The following is a 20,997-nucleotide window of genomic DNA, read 5'->3' on the forward strand; positions in this document are numbered from 1 at the left end:
GGGACATGAGAAGAGGCCAGTGCAGGATGGACATGGAAACTGGAGGCTGGGCCGCGGGAGCTGGAGGCTGAGGGGCAGCTGGCGTCTGGACCGTCAGGACCGCCCTGGGTCTCGGAAGGCGCCAGAGGGGACATCCTAGCTCCACCAGCATCTTCCAAAGCAGGTGATGGTCTCCTGTTCCCCTCCGCAAGAAGGGGCCGGACCGGGAGCTGGGTCCCCAGGAGGTGAGGGACAGGCCATTCTCCTGGAGGCGGGGCTGGACACCTGCACAGGGCAGCTGTCTGTGAGACCGGCGCTTGCCAGAAAGCCCACCCAGCGTCCTGTGAGAGACATTCAGATGGAGAGCGGGTCTAATGCTAGATCCTAAGTGAAAGAGACAGAAGAGAAACGCTGCAGCATTTGGTGTTTCCCCCGAGTGGAGCACAGCACCGTCTCCCTGAGCGGGAATTCTCTCTCCACCTTCCTCTCTGGTAGCTCTGATCTCAGCCGTGGGTGCTTAGTAGGAACCGGATCTGCCACCCTCAGTGACTGGCAAGGTGTCTGGCAGGGAGCAACTGCTTAATAAACAGCTTTGAATGAATGAGTGAACGAGTGAACACAGGGAAAGGATGAGTGAACGAAGGAACGAACGAGCCATGAGCAGCTCCAGGTGTGGAGACCATTCAGGATCAATGTCCTATCTTCGGCCCGTGGTTGGGGAGGTGCTGGACTGCCCGTAAGCCCCCTTCCTCGGGGCTGCCCCACGAGTCCCCTGACCGGTGCTGAGAAAAGTCAAACTTCCACTCGTCAGATGCGGAGTCTGCCCGGTGCCTGTCTGGCTCTCACCCCTCCCTGGGGTGGGCAGGGAGAGGGCAGCGGGGCCCGTTTGCCTGTGCTCCCCAAGTCAGAGCAAACGTCCCTCCAGGAGGCCTGCGGCGGGACAGAGGGAGCAGCTCCGAGGGCTCAGGGCGTCATCCCTCCCCCTTTCCAGCCCCCACCTGGGGTTTCACGAGGACTGATGGACTGGCTGCCCGACGTGGGGCCGGTCCCTGCAGCGTCACGGCGGCTCTGGACGAGGCATGGTGGCGAAGAGGTGGGCCCCAGATTGGGCGAGGTGGACGTGGGTCAGCTCTGCCCACCGGGGCGGGTGAGGCGGGACCGCCACGTCACCTCTTCGCGCCTTGCTGTCCACAGACACGAAACGGGGACATTTTACGAGTAACCACCGCACAGCTAGGTCTGAGGATTGGGAGAGACCAAGACAGTGCCTGGTACACAGGGAGTGCTCAGCAAAGATCACTTATCCCCACATGATAGCACTCTGCCCTGTACGGACTGGCCGGATTCACCCCTTCTCTGGCCATTTATGATTGTGGAGGCTGAGGAGACAGGCGGCTTCACCACCAGAGGAAAAGTGTGTGTATATGTGTGAGAGGCATGTGTATGCCTGCATTGTGAATGTACACCCAAATTTGTGTGAGCGTACGTGAGTGTGCGTGTGTGTACATACACATGTACACAGAGGGTGTAGCATGTGTGTGTGTGTCCGTGTGAGTGTGTGTGCGCCTGTCTGCACACAGGCCGCTGTGCACACAGGCTAGTGGAGGGGCTACTCTGACGGACGGTGCAGACCTGCCTCTGCGTCACTGGGTCTCCCTGGCTCCCCTCAGAACTTAAGTCGCCACGATGCCCTTCACCTTGGGTGGCGCCTAGGCTGTGGGAGCTCCCCGTGCAGAGTCCCTGTCTTCCCAGAGCCCACCTGGTGCCTGGCGCAGAGGAAGCGGCAGCAAGCGGAGTAGGCGCAGGGGGTGAATCCCCGGGGCAGACGGGCTGGCTGCAGGGAGCCCAACCCCAGGCCAGGGTCCCCTTCGTTCACCAGTGCCCAGCACGGCAGGTGTCGGCCCAAAGGCCTGAGGCCACGGGGGTGCAGCGCTCTCAGACCCCACCAGGCGGAGCCACAAGCCCATCTCCAGACGAGGTCCGTTCTCGGGCGTCTGGTTTCCAGAACCCTCATTTCAGACCAAATCTACACCCAGGTCTCCTCGGGCGCTGGCCTCAGACTCCCGGGCCAGCTCTGGACCAGGTGATACGCGGGGCTGCCCGAGCAGGGGCTGGGACGTCCGCCCCATGCCCAGCCTGCCCAGCGGCCTTCCCGCCTTGGCACCCCCGCCCGTGGGCTGCGCATGCTGCCCTGCGGGAGCCACAGGGCAGCCTCACCAGGCTGGGCCGCTGGTGAGGTCGGGGGGCTGGTCTCCAGCTCCCCGGGCCCTGAGCGACTCCCCTGGGAAGGAGGCCGAGCGGAGGCCACACTCACCTTGCCAGCCCTGAAGACATCTCTTCACTAAACTCTGAGCTCTCACTACTGCCTGCAAGAGGAACACAGATGGATGAGTGCGGCCGCCTCGCAGAAGAGGGGCCACCCGGAGCGGCCCGTTCTCCTGGGTCACCGGGCCCGGGCCCCGAGCTGCACAGACATGCCGGAGGAACAGCTTCCTGACCCTGTGGCTGTCAGCGTGGCTCGGCTTCTGCTTTGCTGCTGCTATTTCTGACTCTCGGCCCATCCCGTCCCACTGTTTCCTGCCCCTGAGGGTGGGTCCTCCACTCCCTTCCCTGCCCCTGAGGGCTGCAGCTGCCTGCCCACCAGTCCTCTGAGGTCTGGGCCCTTAGGCCTGTGTCTTGGCCTGGCCTGGCTTCACCACCGCCTCCCTTCTGGCCCAAGTAAAACCAGTGTCAAACAGGCCTCACCTGGTGAAGACAGGGGCCAAACGAGCACACTTCTTCCTCCGCAGGTCAGGGCTCGACTAGACGCTGGTCAGGGAGCAGCTGCCTAGCAGCAGACAGAGGCCCCAACGGAGCGCCCCTTCAGATCCTGGGCAGTGTGCTCACAGCGGGGCCCAGCCCTCCCCCAGGCCTGCCCCTGTGGCTGACTTGGACTCTCCAAGGCCCGGCTTCAGCCACGAGGACAGTAGAGAGATTTTCTCAAAGGGGCCTGGGTTCCACACTCTTTGCCTGGGCTGCCTGCTGACACCACAGCCGGGCAGTGGGAGGGGGAAAAGGAGGAGATCTCAGGTCCCTTGGGAGTTACAGGACGGAGGGGACCAGTTCAGCTCCAGACAGGGCACATGCACATACGGCAACGTGCTCCCAGCCTTTCAGCTCCAAACGGAAAAACATCTGAGTTTCCCGAGTAGAAGAGCTGAGAACCAAACTGCCTGGTGATCTCCCACCTGGATACTGGACAGCACTGCGTCTGACTCAGTTTTCTGTCTCAGGAATAGAAAGGCCTGGGCTCAGGCACAGCTCAGAAAGTTTCCTGGATGTAAAACAGCTGTTCTGCTGCCCAGCTGAATGCTCTTGGGCCAGCATTTCCCAGACTGGTTCCTCAGGACCCCATCCCAGAGGACTCTCCAAGGAAGATGGTTCCGGCCCAGATAATGAGGGAACCTGCAGACTCCGCTGCCTTCTGGGAGACCCACAGAGCCCATAAGCACGTTAAAGTCTCCGGGAAGGGACCTGCCTACGTGGTTTATTCCAGCCTTTCCCCAACACACAGACCCTGAATTCTTTCCCCAAGGCACACCCATGAACCGCAGGCTACACTTTCCTAAGCTGGTATAAACCCCGGACTGGGTCCAAGTGGGATGACCTCCTTCCTGGACAGGAGGCAGACATGGACTTGCTTGTCACGGACTTTCCAGGACGTAGGAGACAGCTGCCCCCTGCACTGGCACTGCCTCAGAGACCGGCCTCATTTCATGAGGACGTGGGATGTGAGATTCCTGCCCGATTGTCCTGCCCGCACCACCCTCTTCCTTTCCATGGGGCCCTCCACCTTACAGGCCTCCGACTAACCTGCTGCCAGCCCCAGGAGCACTCCCTGTTAAGGGAAGTAGACAGACACACAGACTACAGAAGCATGGGCACACTGAAAGGACACGGCCAGTGGAGCGTACGCTTGTCTGACGGCAGAAATGACCTAGGTGACCTGGTCAGGTGACCTGGACACTGCAGCGGGACAGACCTGTGACCAGAGCTCAACACCATCCTCAGCTCTGACCCCTCCCCTCCTGGCCCCAGCAGCTCAGTTTCTGTCCTTCCACTGACATAAGCACCATTTCTGGCTGAAGTTCAGACATATGCTTTCATCCCAGAAGATCAGTTTTTTGCCCTCCCTCACTCTGGCTTCTCAGTGTGAAGACAGGGGCACAGTGAGCACCCAGTGGCCACCCTGCAGCACCTCCTCCTCTGCCCTATGGGCGGGGGCTGTGGCTCCCCAGGGACGGAGCCCCGCGGGGGCAGCGACCAGGCTTTGGCAGTTGCCGGCCAAGGATGGCGGGTCTCAGGTCCTTGTCCAGCCTGCCTGCCACTCTCAGGGCCACCAGCAGGATGAGGACAAACCCAGGGCATTTCGTGAAGCCTCGGAGGCCGGGAAGCAAAGGCCTCCCTAGCTCTGGTGATGCCTGTGGGGAGCCCCCTCTGCAGGGGGTGAGGGGCCACCGGGCACTGCACGGTGACACAGAGACACACGCTGGGCTGCGGCCCACCCGCTGTGGTGTGCAGGCCGGAGACGCTTACCGAGGGCGAGTCCATTGGTGATGGCAGAGGAGGAGGCGAGGGCGAGGCCCCTGCGGGGGCTGCGCGACTCCAGGACGCTGTCGTCCAGCAGGTGCCTCGCTTTCTCCGATGGGAATGTCGCACTTTTACTCTCAACTACACTCAACTGACACATCATACTGGAAAATGGAAAGGAAGAAAGAAAGGCAAAGCTCCTTATCTAGGGAGTGACAGTGGTTACACCTGCCCTGGCGTCCTGAGCAGACGGCGCAGCTGCAGGAGAAAGACCTCCACCCAGAACCGTGGTCTAAGTCCAGGCTCTGCCCTATCTCCCCGTGTGACCTCGGGCAAGTCACATCCTTCTTCTGAGCCTCAGTTTCTCCACCTGTCAAATGGGGACTTACGATACTTGCCCTGCGTGTCTCCCAGGATGACTATGAGGCTCAAGTGAGCGGAGGGTGCTGGTGAGCCATGGGGCCACACAAGCGAAGGGACAGTGTGACCCTGCAGTCAGCACGTCTGGTTCTGGAGTCACAAACCTGGTCCAAATCCTCGCTCCAGCCTTACTCACCACTGCAACGTACTTCACCTGTCAAACCTCACCAGCCTCGTTCTTACAATGTGTATCATATAGCGCCTACCTTGGAGGCCTGCAGGGGCTCAGTGAAAGAATGCTGGACAGGAAAGTAGCAGAGCATCTAGCACAGAGCAAGGCCCAAACACTTGGAGAGCAACCCTTTCTCCTCCAGCCTGTAAGTGACTCCACGGCTGGTCTGGGCTGGTTGAGGCTTGTGTCTTAATGGTGGAAGGAAGGAAGGAAAGAAGGAAGGAAGGAAGGGAGGGAGGGAGGGAGGGAGGGAGGGAGGAAGGAAGGGAGGGAGGGAGGGAGGAGGGAGGGAGGAGGGAGGGAGGGAGGGAGGAAGGGACCCAACTGCTCAGGATTCTGTGCCCAACACCCTGGGGACATGGGCATGGCTGCCCCGGCTACGCTGAGGACCATGCATGTCCCCCAGCTGTCAGCCCCACACAGCTGGGTGAACCAGCAGCAGGCTCACTGCTCTGCAGGCTTTCTGCAACAATTGGCGAGCAGAGACTCTGGGCCCCAGTACACAAGCACCATGAGACACCTAGTGCTCCCTGGATGACGGTCATGGCGTCCACTGGACTCTGGGGTTTCCACAAGGAGGCACTACCCGAGCCTGGGCAAACCTCCTGGAATCCCCCCACTGTTTCCCTGCCCTTCCCCGCACACTTCCTCCCTTGGCCGCCGAGCCCGCGAAACCCCGTCACCAGTTCGCAGGCCATGCTGCCGCGGACGCCCCCACTCTTCCTGAGCGCGTGCCAGGCCTGAGGAGAGGGCACCAGCCCGGGACGCCGAGAGTGCCCATCAGGGACTCCCAGATGGGTGGGGGAGGGCCCGGTGGGCCGGCATTCCCAGCAGCCCTTCAGCCCACGCCCCACGCTCAGCCCAGTCTAGACCCGGGGAGCAGGGGGTGCTCGCTCCGTCACCCACTTGTTGCCCAGGCTGTGGCTCTTCCTGTGTCTCGGAACTGGGGGCGTGGGGAGGCTGCCAGCCACGGATGTGTCAGGACAGGTGGGCCGCCGGCTGAACCTCGCAGAACTGGAGCCGCTGGCGGGGGCTGTGAACAGAGCAGAGAGAGTGATGGTGGTGCTGTGGAGGCTCAGGGGAGGGGGGGCCGGGTTTGGGGGAAGGTACCTGGCCCGGCTGTCATGGGGGGCAAGGTTCTCCCAAGTCCCGTGGGCTTTCACTCGCGAGACCCTGACCCCTCCCTCTCTGCTTCCAGGCTGACAACCGACCGTCAGGAGCGCCAGTGTCCTGCTTTGTGTGGTGGCCCCCTGACTGGGCAGCCCTGCTGCTCATATGGGGGAGAGTGCCGTGGACAGACGTGGGGTTGGACGTGGGGATCAGCATCCTGGCCTGTTTCCCTGTGGCGAGACTCTTCCATGGCCACCCAGCTGGGTGGCAGAGCTGAGCCTTAACAGTGTGACTTCTGAGTCTAGGTCCAGGGCCCTTACCCTGTGCCCTTCCACGGCCACTTTCTGTTCTCAACCACACATCCGACAAAAAGGGAGGTGTGGAGGGCTTATCGGGGAGCAGCGGATTTAATGAGAGGAAGCACAGCTACGTAGGCAGGGGTTCAGACCCCTGGCCTCTCAGCTATTGCCTGGGTGACCTTGGATGGGTTACTTACTCCTGGAGCCTCAGTTTCCTCATCTGAAAGGTGGGAATAATTCACTCACCTGGCAGGTGGTTGGGAGGGGTCATGAAATAATGTGTGCAGAGTTAGCGTTCACTCGGGTTTTATTATGATAATATTACCTTGACCTCCTCAGCCCCAGTCATGGGGCCAACAGGAGGTCATCAGAGCCAGGGGGTCGGGGCCACAAACTCCACTGAGCCACATATGCAGAGATGGAGGCAGAATCCTTCATGCTGGCCATGTCCACAGCTATATTTTGTGGGGTGTGGTCTGGACCACTGTGGTACTCTTTAGTTTCTGTGGCTTGGGAAGGGAGGTGTTTAAGGTGTTACGAATACGGGTTCTTGGACTCTAATCAACAGAAACTGACAAGAGGTCAGACGAGGAATTCAGGCAAGGCTTTATTCAGACTTGTGCTCACAGGGGAGCGAAAACAAGTAACAGGTTCCCTCGCTCACTCCCTGAAGGGGGACGAGCTGGTTCCTTTTGTGGGGTCAGGGCAGGGGCGGATGGGTGGGTCAGGCTGGAGGGGTGGCTTAGGTGGTGTGCCCACCCCTTGGGGGTGCTGTGTGCAGGGATCACGTGTAGTACCCTGCTCAGAAGTGGCAGTTGGGTTTTGGCCTTTTTGTATCTTATTGTTCATAATTTGCCCCAACCGCCCATGCCCGCAGTTATTTTTAGTCCCTTATAGTTTCTCTAAATCTGTTGCTGGAGAAGACGTTTGTCCAGGTACAAGCCCTGCAGCAAAGGGCCCCAGATCCCAGCCTGTCTCAAAGGGACGTGACCCCAGATGCCAGCTTAGCCTTAGCTATCTGGGCCAGACACCAGAAGTGGGGGCCAGGGTTTCCACAAAGGGGCTGGGCCACTTCCTGCGGAGCACATCAAACACCCTGCAAACCAAGGGGCTGCTGCCTGGCCATGCTGGGGAACGTCCTGGAGGGCCTGTGAGGCCCGAGGTCCATCTAGGGCTCCAGATCCTCCGCCACAAGACGCCGCAGATCCACAAGTGACCTAAGGGTTCCCATGTCCTCCAGCATGCTTGGTTCATTCTTACTTTAGTGTCCAAAACAATGACCCCTGTCCCCAGCCTGTCCACTGCAGAAAGTTCTAGCTCCCTTCTGGCACTTCGGAGGGTTCATAAGGCAAGGAACTCACGTCATCTTAAGCTCTGAATTCATGCTCCTAGCTGCCATCCCACTCCCTGCACCCCCTCCATGCCGCACCCCCCAACCCCGACATCTTCTCCTTCACTTCCCCAAGTTCCTGCCGCCACACCCTTACTAGGTCCCCGCTGTTCCGTTCAACATCTATTCCCCAGGAGTCTCCTCCCTCCTTCAGCCCCCCGCACAACTCTTAGACACCCTCCCCTCCAAAGGATGCCACTCTCCTGCCATGAGAAAACAGTGCTTGTCAAGTTTGAGCTTCCTCGCGTCTGGCTCTGCAATTGCCACGTGCACCTCCGTCCACACCAGCCTACCTGCCAGGCCTGGGGAGCCGGGACCACCTCCCAGCCCTACTGTTCCCTCTGAGAAGTCACCCCCCCACTTTCCCCTTCCCGCCACTCAGGCCCCTTCCCCAGCCTGTGCACACACTCTAGTGTCTCATCTTCCGTGAAAAGGTCTCGCGGCCCCGGCTCTCCTCCCGGCCAGCCACGCTTCCTCAGACAGAGGCCTTTACTCCGCTGCCACCCCCTTGCTCACTCCTCAAGTCGCTGAATCTGGTTTTCATTCCTGATGACACTCCCACTGACCTCCTTTTGGTCTAATCGTTGAACGCTCATCGGCCTCCTCACCAGCACCCTTGGTGTCTGACGCGAGCGATCGCTCGTCGCAAGGCTCTGCTTCCGGGGCGTCTGTGACGTCACGCGCTCCTGCTTCTCCCTGTGCCTTTTCGGTCGCTCTGCCTCCTCCACGGGCTCCTTAGCCTCCAGCAGCTGGTGTTGTCTACACAGGCCTCCCTCTTTGGCTCCTGGTTTTGATTTGATTTTAACTCAGCAGATCGGCTGATGACGCAAATCTTTACCGCCTTCCTCTTTTCTGAGCCTGAGACCTACGTATCCACCCGTTGGCATGACATCTCCATCTGAACTTTCCTAAGATACCACAAGTTCAGCCAGGGTTGAACCTGGACCCTCCTCCTGTATTTCCAGCCTTAGCTGGAGGCCCTGCTGGCCACTCAGTCACCTGGCTTCTTCCAGAAGGAGGGAAGGAGGGGTTGTCTTGGCCTCTTCCAGACGGTGACTTGCTTTGCTCTTCTCACTTGCTGTACACGATCGCCAAGGCCCCTAGGTTTTGTACACCCCCTCCCTGCCCACCTCTCTTGTCACTGACTGGTCTGGGTCCCCACACTTTATCTTCTTCCTGCAACCAGTCTAATCTTCTCAAATCCAACCACCATACAAATTCATGAGTGTTTGATAAATGGAAAGCTGACCATGTCATTTCCTTGCTTGAAACCGTCAGGGGCATATGGTGCTCCATCCCTGCCATACCTGGTCATTTCAGCTGATCTTACAATCCTGATGGAAGAATAAAGGGACAAAGTAGCCAAGACAAATCCTAAGAAGAATAGTACAGGACTTGCCCTACCGGATATCAGACTGGAACACAAAACAATAGTAATTCAAACAGTCTGGAGTTGGGGCATGGGCAGAGAACTGTTCAGTGAATCAGAAGTGAAAACCTGGACTTGCTTCATGGTGGTGGCGGCGTTACAATTCAGAGGGTAGGGAGGCTCTTTTCAGTACATGGGGCTAGAACCACTGGGTTCCACGTGGAAAAAGATGAAATTAGAGTCCTCCTACCTTATATTATACAAGTGGATTAATGCCATAAATGTGAAAAGCAAAAATGCAAAACTACTGGGAAGAAAACAGACAATCCTTATGACCTTGGGGAAAGGAAAGAAACAAAAGGCATAAACCCTAAAGGAAAAGAAATGAATAAATTTGACTACATTTAAAATTAAACATTTCTGCACCCAAACAAACAAACAAACAAATAAATAAAAGAGAGCAAAAGCAATGTTAAAAGGCAAGTTGTAGTCTGGGAGAAGGTATCTGTCACCCACATCACCAGCAAAGGGTTCATGTTCAGATTTACAGAGAACTTCAAACACCAGTAAGAAAGAGACAAACCCACACCCCCAGAAAACTGGCAAAGGAGACAAATGCGGCAATTCACAAAAGAGGAAATGACCCCAATGACCAATAACTATAGGGGAAGATGCCTTAACCTCACTGGTAATAATGGGAATGCAAATTATAGTAAAAACGAGGTACATTCTCACCTCATCAGATTGTAAAAAAATAATTAGCGTGACAATATCAAGTGTTGGCTAGGTGTGGAGAGACAGGAATGCTAGTTTGGGGCTCATTTGAGTGTCAAATACTTGGAAAGCAATTAGCGATGCTGAGTAAAGGTGAAGATGCCATGCCTTCATGGCATCACCGTGACCCTGGGATTCCAATTCTGGGTGTCTGCCCTCAGGAAACTTGCATACGTGCACAAGGGGACACGTTTACAAGGATGTTCAATGTGGAACCAGCCTGCATGCCCCTTGGTAGGGAAATGGATAAGTGAGCTGTGGTCTATTCATTCAACAAATTCTACAGAGCAGGAAAAAATGAAGAAACTGGATCCACAGGTATCAGTACGGATAAAATCACAGAAGCATATGCTAAGTAGGAAGAGCAAGTTCCAAAGAATGTTTATGTGGATGGCATGATGCCATTTATGTAAAATTTAAAAAACATACCAAAAAATGGTATATATGTTTGTATACAGGTATACCTGTAGTAAAACACAAAAATTTACACAGGATAACACAAACTGTATCAGAACAGTAGACACCTCCATAGGGAAGCAAGGGAAAGGATGGGGTGAGAGGGACTTCTGCTCTAGCTGTAATTAATTAAGAAAATATAAAGAAAGTACGGCAAAACGTTAACTTCTGTTAAACACGGGTGGGAGGTACAATGGGTATTCTCTACGTATAAACATTTCGTCATTTAAAATGAGCATACTTGAAACATGAGTGGACACCCCTTCTGTGCCAGGCACCGTGCTAAGGGGCTGTGCGGGACTCCAGACCCGTCCTTCTCCACCCTGTGCCATGAACTGGGGGCTGCACTGTGGGGCCTAGGTCAGTGGGCTCCCTTCCGTCCGGCTGCTGGTCAGCTCAGAATGATGGGGAGCCCGGCCCAGAGCCGGGGGAAGGGAAGACAGCGAGGCTAGAGCACCGCTGCCTGCAGTTCTCTCCTGTGGTCGCCCCTGAGAGCTGCGGTCTCCAGGACCCCTCTGCTCTGGTTTTGGTAACCGCTGCTTCCCTGCAGCCTTGCAGGCCCAGGGGCAGTTACAGTGCCCCACTGTTTCCAGCTGGGGGTGCTGGGCTGTACCCTGGGCTTCCCGACACCCTCGTCCTGACACCCTCCTCCGATCACCCCATGTGAGTGTCATCTGTGCCTGCCGCAGCCCTGCAGTGCTTCACACTTAACCCACACAACACCCCCTGAGGCCTGCTATTAGCCTTGGCTCACAAATGGGGAAGCAGAAGCTCAGGAGGTTAAGCCTCGAGGACAGGGGGCTGGTTGTCGTGGAATCCGGTTCAAGTCTAGGCCTTGTGAATGCACAGAAGGGGCACCTGGGACCACCTGCCCAGCACCTTTGCCAGAAATCGCCCCTCCCCTGATGGGGGTCACAGGGGAGCCAACCCCAGACCAGCGCCACTGTGGCCTTGCCCCTGACCCCGGCTTGGGGGAGACACCTTCCCCAGGATTTTCAGATTTGGGCCAGGAACATGTCTGAGGACAATCTCTCTTTGGGATGAGAAATAAAACCTAGATACGGTCGATGGCCATGTTTCCCTGCCTGTGGAGGAGGAGCAGGCGGGTCTACGGTGAGAGAGGCTCACGGTTAAGGCAAAAAGCGAGGTGGAAGGGAATCCCAGTGCCCCCCTGACCTTCCCTGGCCTGGCTGCTCAGCCCTCCCAGCCAGAGTCTGCCTGCGTTGTTTGCAGCCCAAAGAACCTTCTCAAGGAGGCCCCACCACATCACACCGCCTCTCGGCCAGGTGGCAGGAGAGGGTGCTGCCAAAGCAGCTCCAGGTTTTGCTCAAAACCCATCAACCTCCTCTGTGAGAAGTGTCCTTGCTCAAAACTTGCCAACACCCCCGACTCTAGCAGCAGTGAACATAAATCTTTAAGTTAAAGGGTCCAGAGATGATAAAGGAAGCTACACACACACACACACACACACACACACACACACAAAGAAAAAAACCACATGGAACCAGCTGGGACCAAGATGGCACGAATCTGACTTCCAACAGACCCTGAGTCTCATTATATGTTGATCTGACTACATTAGCACATTAAATGATACATCTACTGTGGCCGGGACTGGACATTAAGGACCAAAGAAGGACAAAAAGGCGGTGGCACCCCACTCCCTCGAAAAAGCCCCGTCCCTTCCCCAGCAGACTAATGCATCCTTCTCCCCATCATTACCTCACTCCTCCTCCCTTTGTCTTTACTCTAAAATTAACTGATCTGTGAATTTAGTTCCTGCTTCTCCACTCTTTGGCCACTGAATAAAGCTTGTGCTGTGTTGATCTCAGCTTCTGTTTCGTCATTTGCCTATTGGGACCCAAATGGAAAAAATAACCCCCCTCTGCTGAGACAGAGAGCTCAGGCTAAGGCTGGAGCAGGGTCCACAGGACGTAATTCGGTAACAAGAGGGGGTGCTGTCTGAGGTACCAATTCCCGCCTGCATACGGCATCTCAAGAACGGGGCTCGGACAGACCAACCCATAATATTGAAGTCAGAGGGGCTTCCCTGGTGGCGCAGTGGTTGAGACTCCGCCTGCCGATGCAGGGGACGCGGGTTCGTGCCCCAGTCAGGGAAGATCCCACATGCTGCAGAGTGGCTGGGCCCGTGAGCCATGGCCACTGGGCCTGCGTGTCCGGAGCCTGTGCTCCGCAACGGGAGAGGCCACAGCAGTGAGAGGCCCACGTACCACAAAAAACCCCAAAAAACAAAAAAATATAAAAAATTAAAAAAATAAAAAATATTCAAGTCAGAGAGTCGTGGCCTGGACTTCACCAACCCTGGGAGGGTCCATGGGAGCCAGCGAGGACTCTGGCTAAGCTTCGTGTATGTGTGCATTTTCCTGTGAGGGGTTCCACGCCGCCATCAGCTTCTTCGAGCTTGTCATTCTTAACCAAGGCATGTTTGTATCAGAAGCATCTGGAGGGTGTGTGAGAGATGGAGTTTCTTGGGCCCATTCCAGGAGGGTCTGATTCTGCTGGCCTAAGGGGAGTTTGGGGGTGCTTATCTCCAGGTGATTCTGACAGGCACCCGGTGAAGAACTTCTGCTCAAAGCGATGGAGTGAAAGCAAGTTCTGTCCCAGGGGAAACATCTCGGGTAGCTGCTGCAGGGAGGAAAGGCAAGCATGGGAGCATCCGGCTTTGTTTCTGTTTTGCACATATTGCTCAATAAATGTATCCATGTGGAGGGTGGAATGCGCCTTGTTTGTCAGCTGCATGTACGTGGGATTACGGTCTCACTGCCTGAGTCACTCTGGCTCCCAGCCCAGGTTCAGAAATTATTTGATAAAGGTCAGATCGCCTGGCTCCTCCTCGTGGTTTGAACTGGTGGTGTCGTAATATTAAGAATGGTGATAACTGAATGCTGAGGGCCGGGCCCCGTGCTGTGGGCAGGTCCTCCGAGGAGGCCCGATGTGCAGGTAAGAGAGCCAGGGCTTCTATATCTACCACGCACAGGACCTGGGCCCAGGGCTACACCACTCTGCTGGTGGTGGCAAGTAGGGGCCACGTGGCGGGGGAGGAGCTCTAGCAGTTCAAAGGTCAGGCATTAGTGGAAACCTGAGGAAGGAGGAACACGGTGACACACTTGAGGTGATCTGATAAGCAGGAGGCACTTCCTGAAGGCCACGTGTGACGGATAAGGTCCAACTGCTACTCCGAGGAAGGGAAGGTGAAGGAGACTGACATCTGTTATGCAGCAACTGTGTGCCAGGCTTGTGTACGCACTTCAGTGTCTGAATTCAACGACTCCTGTGCAGTTGATACTTTGACTATCCTCGTGTCCTTGTGTGGGAGGCACACCAGGTCACGTGGCAGAGGGGTGCTGGGTTTGCTCCTTTAACCGGCCGTGTGTACAGCGAGAGCCGTTCGCTCTGAGGCTCTTCTGGGAACTTCCTCAGCCTCTGCTCACTCCTGATCCACTCCCCGCCCCACCTGTCTCCGGTGGTTCCTGCATCCTGGCTCTGACCCCTACTTCTGGCTCTCCCAAGCCTCCGGACTCACCCTTGGTTTCTTCCACTCAGCTCCTGACTCTCCCTCCAGGCCGAGGCCCAGATCCGCCCCCCTCTTCTCCCTGCTTTGGACGGGAGACATGCCTGGCCTCAGATACCCCTCCAGCCAGCTGAGGGAAGGGTTGGGGGGCGGGGTGGGGGCGCAAGCAGAAGAGGCTGTGATCTCCCTAGGCCCAGGCTCCACGCTGAGGCTGCTCAGACTGCCCTGGGTCTCAGACACTCCCATCCCTGCATCGCGGACCAACAGCCCGGGTTTGACGCCGAAGCAGAAGAATTTCCATTCAGCTGGGACCTAGGGATGGAGGTGGCCTCTCTGACCGTAACACTCTGCTACTGAAAGGCCTCATGTTCCTGCCCCACCAAGGCCTGGGGGGGAGGCCACCACGTGACAGCACCAGGGACACGTGTCTTCTGGGACCGGTTCTGAGCGGGTGGCTGGCAAGTTTGTTTCTCCCTGTCCTCGGGGCGGGGGCAGTGATAATGAGCCTGGCCCTGGCCTGGCTTAGCAGAGTGTGGTCCCCACTGCCCAGCCCGATATGGCACGGACAGCTGGAAAAACTGACCACGCGGCTTGACTATCTCAGAAGATTGCTCTATTTTTCCTCTGCAAAATTTTTCCATGAATAATCTTTAAGTGGCTGTTTCTTTAGCAGTTTTATTGGAACATGTGAGAACTGACAGTCACTGGGGAACGAGATATCATGAAAGAAATCTGGTTTTCATTACATTTCTCTCAAGAAACTGACATGCTGCCCAACAGACCACTCATTGACTGGAAGAGAAAAGAGCACAGGGCCCTTTAACAACGGCTTTGCAGTGGACAGGATTAAGGATGATGAATGGCGACAGCAAAGAACATGGAATCCAGAGGCAGACAGGCCTGGGCTCCCACTGGTATCCGCCACCTCCCGGCTGAGTGACCTTGGGCGAGTCACTCGTACCTCTGAGCCTGAATTCTGCATCTGCAAGACGGGGGCAGTGGTCTGGCCTGGCAGGTTGCCTGTGAGGAGGAAACGACACAGCAGCCTCCCGCCTTCCTCAACACCATCCGGGCCAGGCGTAGTATGGCCACGCTGAATTAGAGAGCTGATGTTCTGCCTTCACGCAGTTACACTCAAGTGGGGACAGAGACAAGCAACCAGATAACTACACCCAGGAAAGACACATGCTTGGATAGGAAAAAAATAAATAAATACGGTGACAGCAAGAACTATTCAATACATCAATTGAATAACTACCACGACCATAATGGTGGTGGTGTTGGTGATGGCTGACATTCATCGAGCACCTACAAGGTGCCAGAGGCTGTGCTCAGTGTTCTGTACACAGGATCTGATGCAAGCTTCACAGTAACACTGCCTCACAGGCCCTGTTGGCATCTCAACGGTGTGGGACCTGCGGTCGGAAGGGTCGGGCGAGGGGCTGGTAAGCAGTGGAGCCATGATCAGGGCACCTGAGAACACAAGAAGGTCAGAGAGGACCCGGAGGGTCTGACCCCCAGACTGGCACAGGAGTGCAGGGGCAGCCGTACAGGCAGAAGGAGCCCACGAGGACAGACACAGGACCTAGTCGAGAAACTGCAGAGAGCCAGCCAGGCAGGCGTGCGTGCGTGCGTGCGTGTGTGTGCGCGCGCGCGTGTGTGTGTCGGTGGGGGGGGGCACCCCAGAGGGGCCTGGAGCTCAATGAGGGGAAGGCGTGGAGATTTTTAGGAGAGGGGGTGATATGCTCAGATTTGCACCCTAGAAATCTCACTCTGGTCAAGACCACAGGCTGGGAAGGAGAGATGTGAGCCACAGGTGTCTAGGAGGTGGACCAGCTGCGTGGCACAAGGGGTATTCAGGGGTAACCATCAGTGGAGGCTAGTGCTATTCACCAAGGAGGGAGCAGGCTGGGGGGGCCGATGAGCAGCTCAGTTTGGGATTGATGTCTGCGGGCCACTGGGTAGATGGGTGCGGTGCTCGGGAGATATGGCAGCTGGGGACAGGTGTGCAGGACTTGTCAGCACAGGAGTGTGTGGAGACCCGGGAGTGGGCAAGACATCCAGGCTGTAAGTTCAGTGGGAAGGGGGAAGGCCTGGGACAGAAGGCGGGAAACCAGTGTTTGTGGGAGGAGAAGAGGAGAAAGGCTAAGAAGGAACGTGTGTGAAACCAGGATCAACAGAACAGGTATTTGAGAAAATGATCATTTTAAATTCACAAAGAAAGTGATCTTGTGCTTCGTTCATAATTCTAAAGGAAGACGGCTCAGAAGTGTTGCACGATGCTGACTTCAGCAGCCCCTGGTCTCAGCTGTCATGTCCTCCTCTCAGAGGCGGCCTTGGCCGGCCAGCCAACACCAGGAGGCTGCCAGGAGCCAGGGGCCTCTGCTACCCACCAGCGTGGACCACAGCAGACAAGCCCAAAGCGCCCCAGAAACGACCTCCTGTTCATCCTGTACATTTCTCTTGGGAGGGAAAGAACTGCGGGTCTTCTCCCACCCTCAGGGGTTAAATTAGACACGGGCGAGGGCTTTCATTGAGATGCAGGGCCCAGTGCTTCACAGAATTCAGGTCCCTGAGTTCTCACAAAGAGGGCGGCAACCCCATCCTCCTGGGCACGTGTGGCCTGTGCCTGGCCTTCTCGGCGCCCAGCCATCTGAAGCTAAGCAACTGTGTGTGATTTCCCGCTGACCGTCCATCCCCGCCCCCGCCCCGACACCAGCCCCGGGAGGAAGGGACCGCGTCCCCAGTGCCCAGTGCAGGCCTGGGCGAGCAGTCGGAGCACCAGCTGAGTGTGCCGAATGGCCCAGTGACATGCGCACGGCTGCAGAGAAGCCGGCTCTACGGAGGAGGACACGTGGCCGGGAGAGGGAGCCTCGTTCCCACGGGTTCCAGTGGCATCGGAGCGGCCCTGTCCCGGGTCAGCACTGCCCAATTTAAGCAGCCTGGCAGCCCTGCTGCCGCTCTTGGGGCTGTGCTCCAAGTCTCACACATTCGAAATTAATGGGAGGCAGCTGTGTCGGAGGGAAACGACTCAGTCTGGAATCACAAGACTTGCATTCCAGTCCAGCCTCTGCCTGGGCTGAGTTGGGAGCCCGTGGTCCAGTCCGCTCAGACTCCGAGCCTCCGCGTCCTCCCTGGAGACCAGGATGACAACTGGTGTGATCCGGAGCCATGGAGCGCCGCCCTGAGCGCCTGGGGCGCAGCGCCCACTTTCGCCCGATTCCAAGGGGTTCTGCGTCTTTTGGTTTCTTTCCTGCGTGGGCTGAGAGCCCTGTTCTCAGGCCGGGGCCCTCCCTGGGTCTGCCAGAGCCCGGCGGCCCTCCGGGGCCTGGGGGCCCCTCTGCACAGAAAGTCTGTTTGTGTTGAAAGCCTTCTCTGGCCAGGTTTCATGGTGGAGCCTGGGAGCCGGTGACTTTTACGTTCACACGCGTTCTTTGTTTCTCATACATGTAGCTCTTACGGGTCCTCACTGTGAGCCAGGCTCTATCTCACACTCACTCAGTTTGCCCTAGTTCATTTCCTTCTGAAAAATGGCATCCGATCACCCTTCCACTGTGGTGAGGCCCAGACGCTTTCTCCTCAGAGCCAGAGGCCCAGATCCCCAGACCGCAGCAGGCAGCAGGTTTAAGTCTTGGCTCATCTGCTTGACCTTGACACTAACAGGTTACTAAGATGGGAGACTCCAAGGACAAGTAGATGTGAACTCCAGGGTGAACTGGCTCCCTGACTCTTGAGCCCCTCACTAGGAGCCCCTACACACTCTGAGAATATAAGAGGGTGGGGGGGTCCTCGTGCCTCACTCGTGGGGGGCTCTCTCACTCTCCCCAACCACAGTGAGGGGTCTCCAGGCCACTTGAGGAGCTTGCTCTGTGTCCCCCAGCAGCTGGGAAACCCAGGGCACTCCCAGTGCCTCACTCAGGCCTGGAGCCCACATGGCTGCAGCCAGAGGACAGTGGTGGCCACACTAGGGTTAGCTGTGCTCACAGGCCCATCGGTACCAGGACAGGTACGGCCTCCCATGGACCAAGGTGGCCCCTGTGAGGAGAGCTGGCGTGGAGCTGAAGCCTTGAGGGGATCCCAAGCAGCAAGAAGCTGGTGGCGGGCACAGACTGAGGGGCCATGCAGTGGCCCCTGGAATAAATCTGCCTCTGCCTGGGCCAAGGGACCGGTGGAATCTCTGCAAAACCCATGAAAGTGCCGTGAGAGGAAGAAGCATCTGGAGTCGGCACTGTGCCCGCACTGTTCTTGGTACCCAGGCCCTGCAGTCAGCAAGCCGAGGAAGGTGGAGACCCTGCAGTCAGCAAGCTGAAGAAGGTGGAGAAACGCCCAGGGAGGGAGAGCGGCCAACACCCCTGCTCTCTCGTCACAGGTAGTCAGGCCCCAGCTGGGGCGAGGGAAGGAGAGTTAATGCCAAAGCAGGTCTGGAGTTCTACTCTTACATGGAACCAGCCTTCTAAGGACCACGTTGGGACAGCCTGCGACTCCAAGTGTCTGTGGGAAAGTCACAGATGTGCCAAGGTTGTCACCAGAGGCAGGGTGCTTCCTGCCCTGCACAGATGATGGGGACAGAGCCCAGAGCGCTCTGGGGCCCTCAGGTGCATCCTGCTTCTTCCGCGTGTTGGGTACAGGTGACAACCAGTCCAGACCCCTGGGCTCAGCAACTGGCTCCGCCCCTTCCTCCAGGCCTAAGATGGGGGCTGAGGGCGTGCACCCACCCCAGCACCTTCACCTATAGGATGGGGATGATATTGCACACACACGCCCCCCCACCTCACAGGGTAGGTGTGAGGCTCACCAACCGAGCACATGGGAAGGGCTTAGAACAGTGCCCGGCAGAGAGTATACCCTCAGTACGTGTTAGCTGCCGTTACTATTACGATTACTATTATTATCTTTGCACCCCTGTTTCCCTACCATGAACCAACTGGAGAGGTCTACCTGCCCTCTCCTTGGGCCTGGCAGGCCTTTGTGGACTGCCTTGACCTACAGGGTGTGGCAAAAGCAAGGCTATGTGACTTCCGAGGTGGGTCACACAGATGCCATGATGCTTTGGGGACATCTGCTTTCGGGGAGCAATGCCATGCAAGAGTTATGAGACTGCCATGCGGCAGGGGAGTCCAGGCCACACGGGAGGCCACATGTATGTTCGTGTTCTGACCCAGATAACCAGCCAGCACCATGCATGTCCAGATGGTTCCGGCCCCCAGCATCAAGTCCCTCTCAGCCTTCAAGTCTTTCCAACTGAGACCCCAGATATCGTGGAGCAGAATTTGGACAGGCTGTTTCCTGTCCAGATTCCTGACCTGCAAATCTATGCATAGAATAAAATGGTCGCTTTGTGCTGCTAGGTCCTGGGCTGGCAGGTTATACGGCCGTGGTACCTGGCGCGGCTGGTGAGTGGTGAGCTGGAGCTGAGGTGAGGGCACTCTGGCCCCCCATCCAGTGCTCTGTTGGCTGTGTCACGCTGTCCCTCCATCCGGTCAGCATCAGAGCCTGCCGGCGAGGGCCAGGCCCTATCTAAGGGCTTTTCCGGCCCAGCCTCAGCCCTGTGAAGTAAGCCTACGCGAAGTATTTATTCCTATTCCCATTTCACCAGTGAGAAAACCGAGGCTCAGAGGGGCTACGCCAATTGCCCAGGTCCCAGAGCTAGGAAGGGCGGGAGCGAGCCCTTGCACTCAGGTCTGCCTGACTCCAAAGCAGGGCTTTCACCCGCTGGGCCATAGAACAAGGAAGATGGAAAGGTGTGTCGGAGAGCAGTCCTGAAGGAAACTTGCGGCCCAGGGTGAGATTTTCCATGGACTTGCTTTGCTGCCAAGGAATCTTCAGAGAAAACCTGTCAGTTGGTTCAGCCACGTGGAGGTGGGGCTCCCGAGATCTGGAAATGTCTTCACCGGTTCCAAGGCACATAGAAACATTTGCCCTCTCTTGGGGTCAACGTTCTTTATGATTTTTGCTCTCCAGGAAAATATTAGTTCATTTATATAAACTAAACATTACATATGGGGGGGGGGAATGGAAGACGTGGCATTCCTGGCCTTTTTTCTCCCCAGACCAGAAACTGAGAAGGTTTCTCCACTTCCCTCCTCACAGTCTGTCCATCTGTCGGTGCAGAGCTGCTGGCACAGCTGCTCCCCAGGGGTGGAGAGTGGGGCGCAGGGGCATCGCCGCGACGGAGTGCCGCCCTGTCCCCTCACGTCTTCTGATGCCTGCCTCCCCCACTAAGGCGTGAATGGAGCCCAGGAGGGCAGGTCTTTGCCGGGTTCCGCCGGGGCCTGGCTCACAGTCGGCCCTGGCATGTGAAGCCTCGAGTGAACAGATGCCTCTTGGGGCCTTTCCTCAGCAGGTGTGGGGTGCCTGATGGCTGGAAAGAGCCCAGAGCTGTAGGCCCAGCCCCCATCCCAAGGAGCCGAGGGAGGCTGCGTTCCTCCCATTCCTGGGCCTGCAAGAGGCACATTCCTGTCCCCGGATCTGGTCGGGCTCCTGCCACGCAGCCCAGTCTAATCGCCAGACACAGAAGGCCTCCCTGGAACTGCCCTCTGGTCCCGCCCCCCACGGGACCCTGCGGGTCCCCTCTGTCGTCTGAGGGTGGGAAGCCGGGACCACTGAGTGCGTCTGAAGCCTTCCAGACACGCCCAGGCCCTCTGGTGATCGAAAACCTTAACATTCTGCTTCCAGGCTGGAGCCAGGGATTTGAAAAGTCAGTGCAGACGCTCCTGGGCCCCGGGGTCTGCCAGCCACACTGTGTGGAAACGCCGGCCTCAGCACTTTTCTGGGAGGAACGTGGAGTCAGCAGGCAGCCCGGGAACCAGGTGCCCACAGGGCCCCGCCAGGAGCCCAGAGACCAAGCGCCCCAGGTGCCGGGCTCTGGGAACCCCGGGCTGGTGGGGAAAGCAGACACAGAGGGACAAAGAAGCTGCAAGAGGGTAT

At 57.2% G+C, this 20,997-nt stretch overlaps 1 protein-coding gene across 8 annotated transcripts in view; it reads right to left on the reverse strand.

Moving 5' to 3' along the window:
* The window catches only part of RALGPS1 (Ral GEF with PH domain and SH3 binding motif 1), a 288,495-nt gene that overhangs the window by 18,625 nt on the left and 248,873 nt on the right, over positions 1-20,997 (reverse strand). For 6 of the 8 annotated variants that reach the window (XM_060101203.1, XM_060101200.1, XM_060101205.1 and 3 more), the window contains one exon: positions 6,047-6,173. In XM_060101203.1, the coding sequence (XP_059957186.1) occupies positions 6,047-6,173 (127 nt within the window). Of the gene's footprint in view, positions 1-289; positions 364-2,293; positions 2,346-4,554; positions 4,713-6,046; positions 6,174-20,997 lie in introns of those variants that run through there. The other 2 variants (XM_060101206.1, XM_060101207.1) reach the window with 2 other exon arrangements.

The sequence above is a fragment of the Mesoplodon densirostris genome, chromosome 6 (genome assembly GCF_025265405.1).
Source record: "Mesoplodon densirostris isolate mMesDen1 chromosome 6, mMesDen1 primary haplotype, whole genome shotgun sequence".
NCBI classification, from domain to species: domain Eukaryota; kingdom Metazoa; phylum Chordata; class Mammalia; order Artiodactyla; family Ziphiidae; genus Mesoplodon; species Mesoplodon densirostris.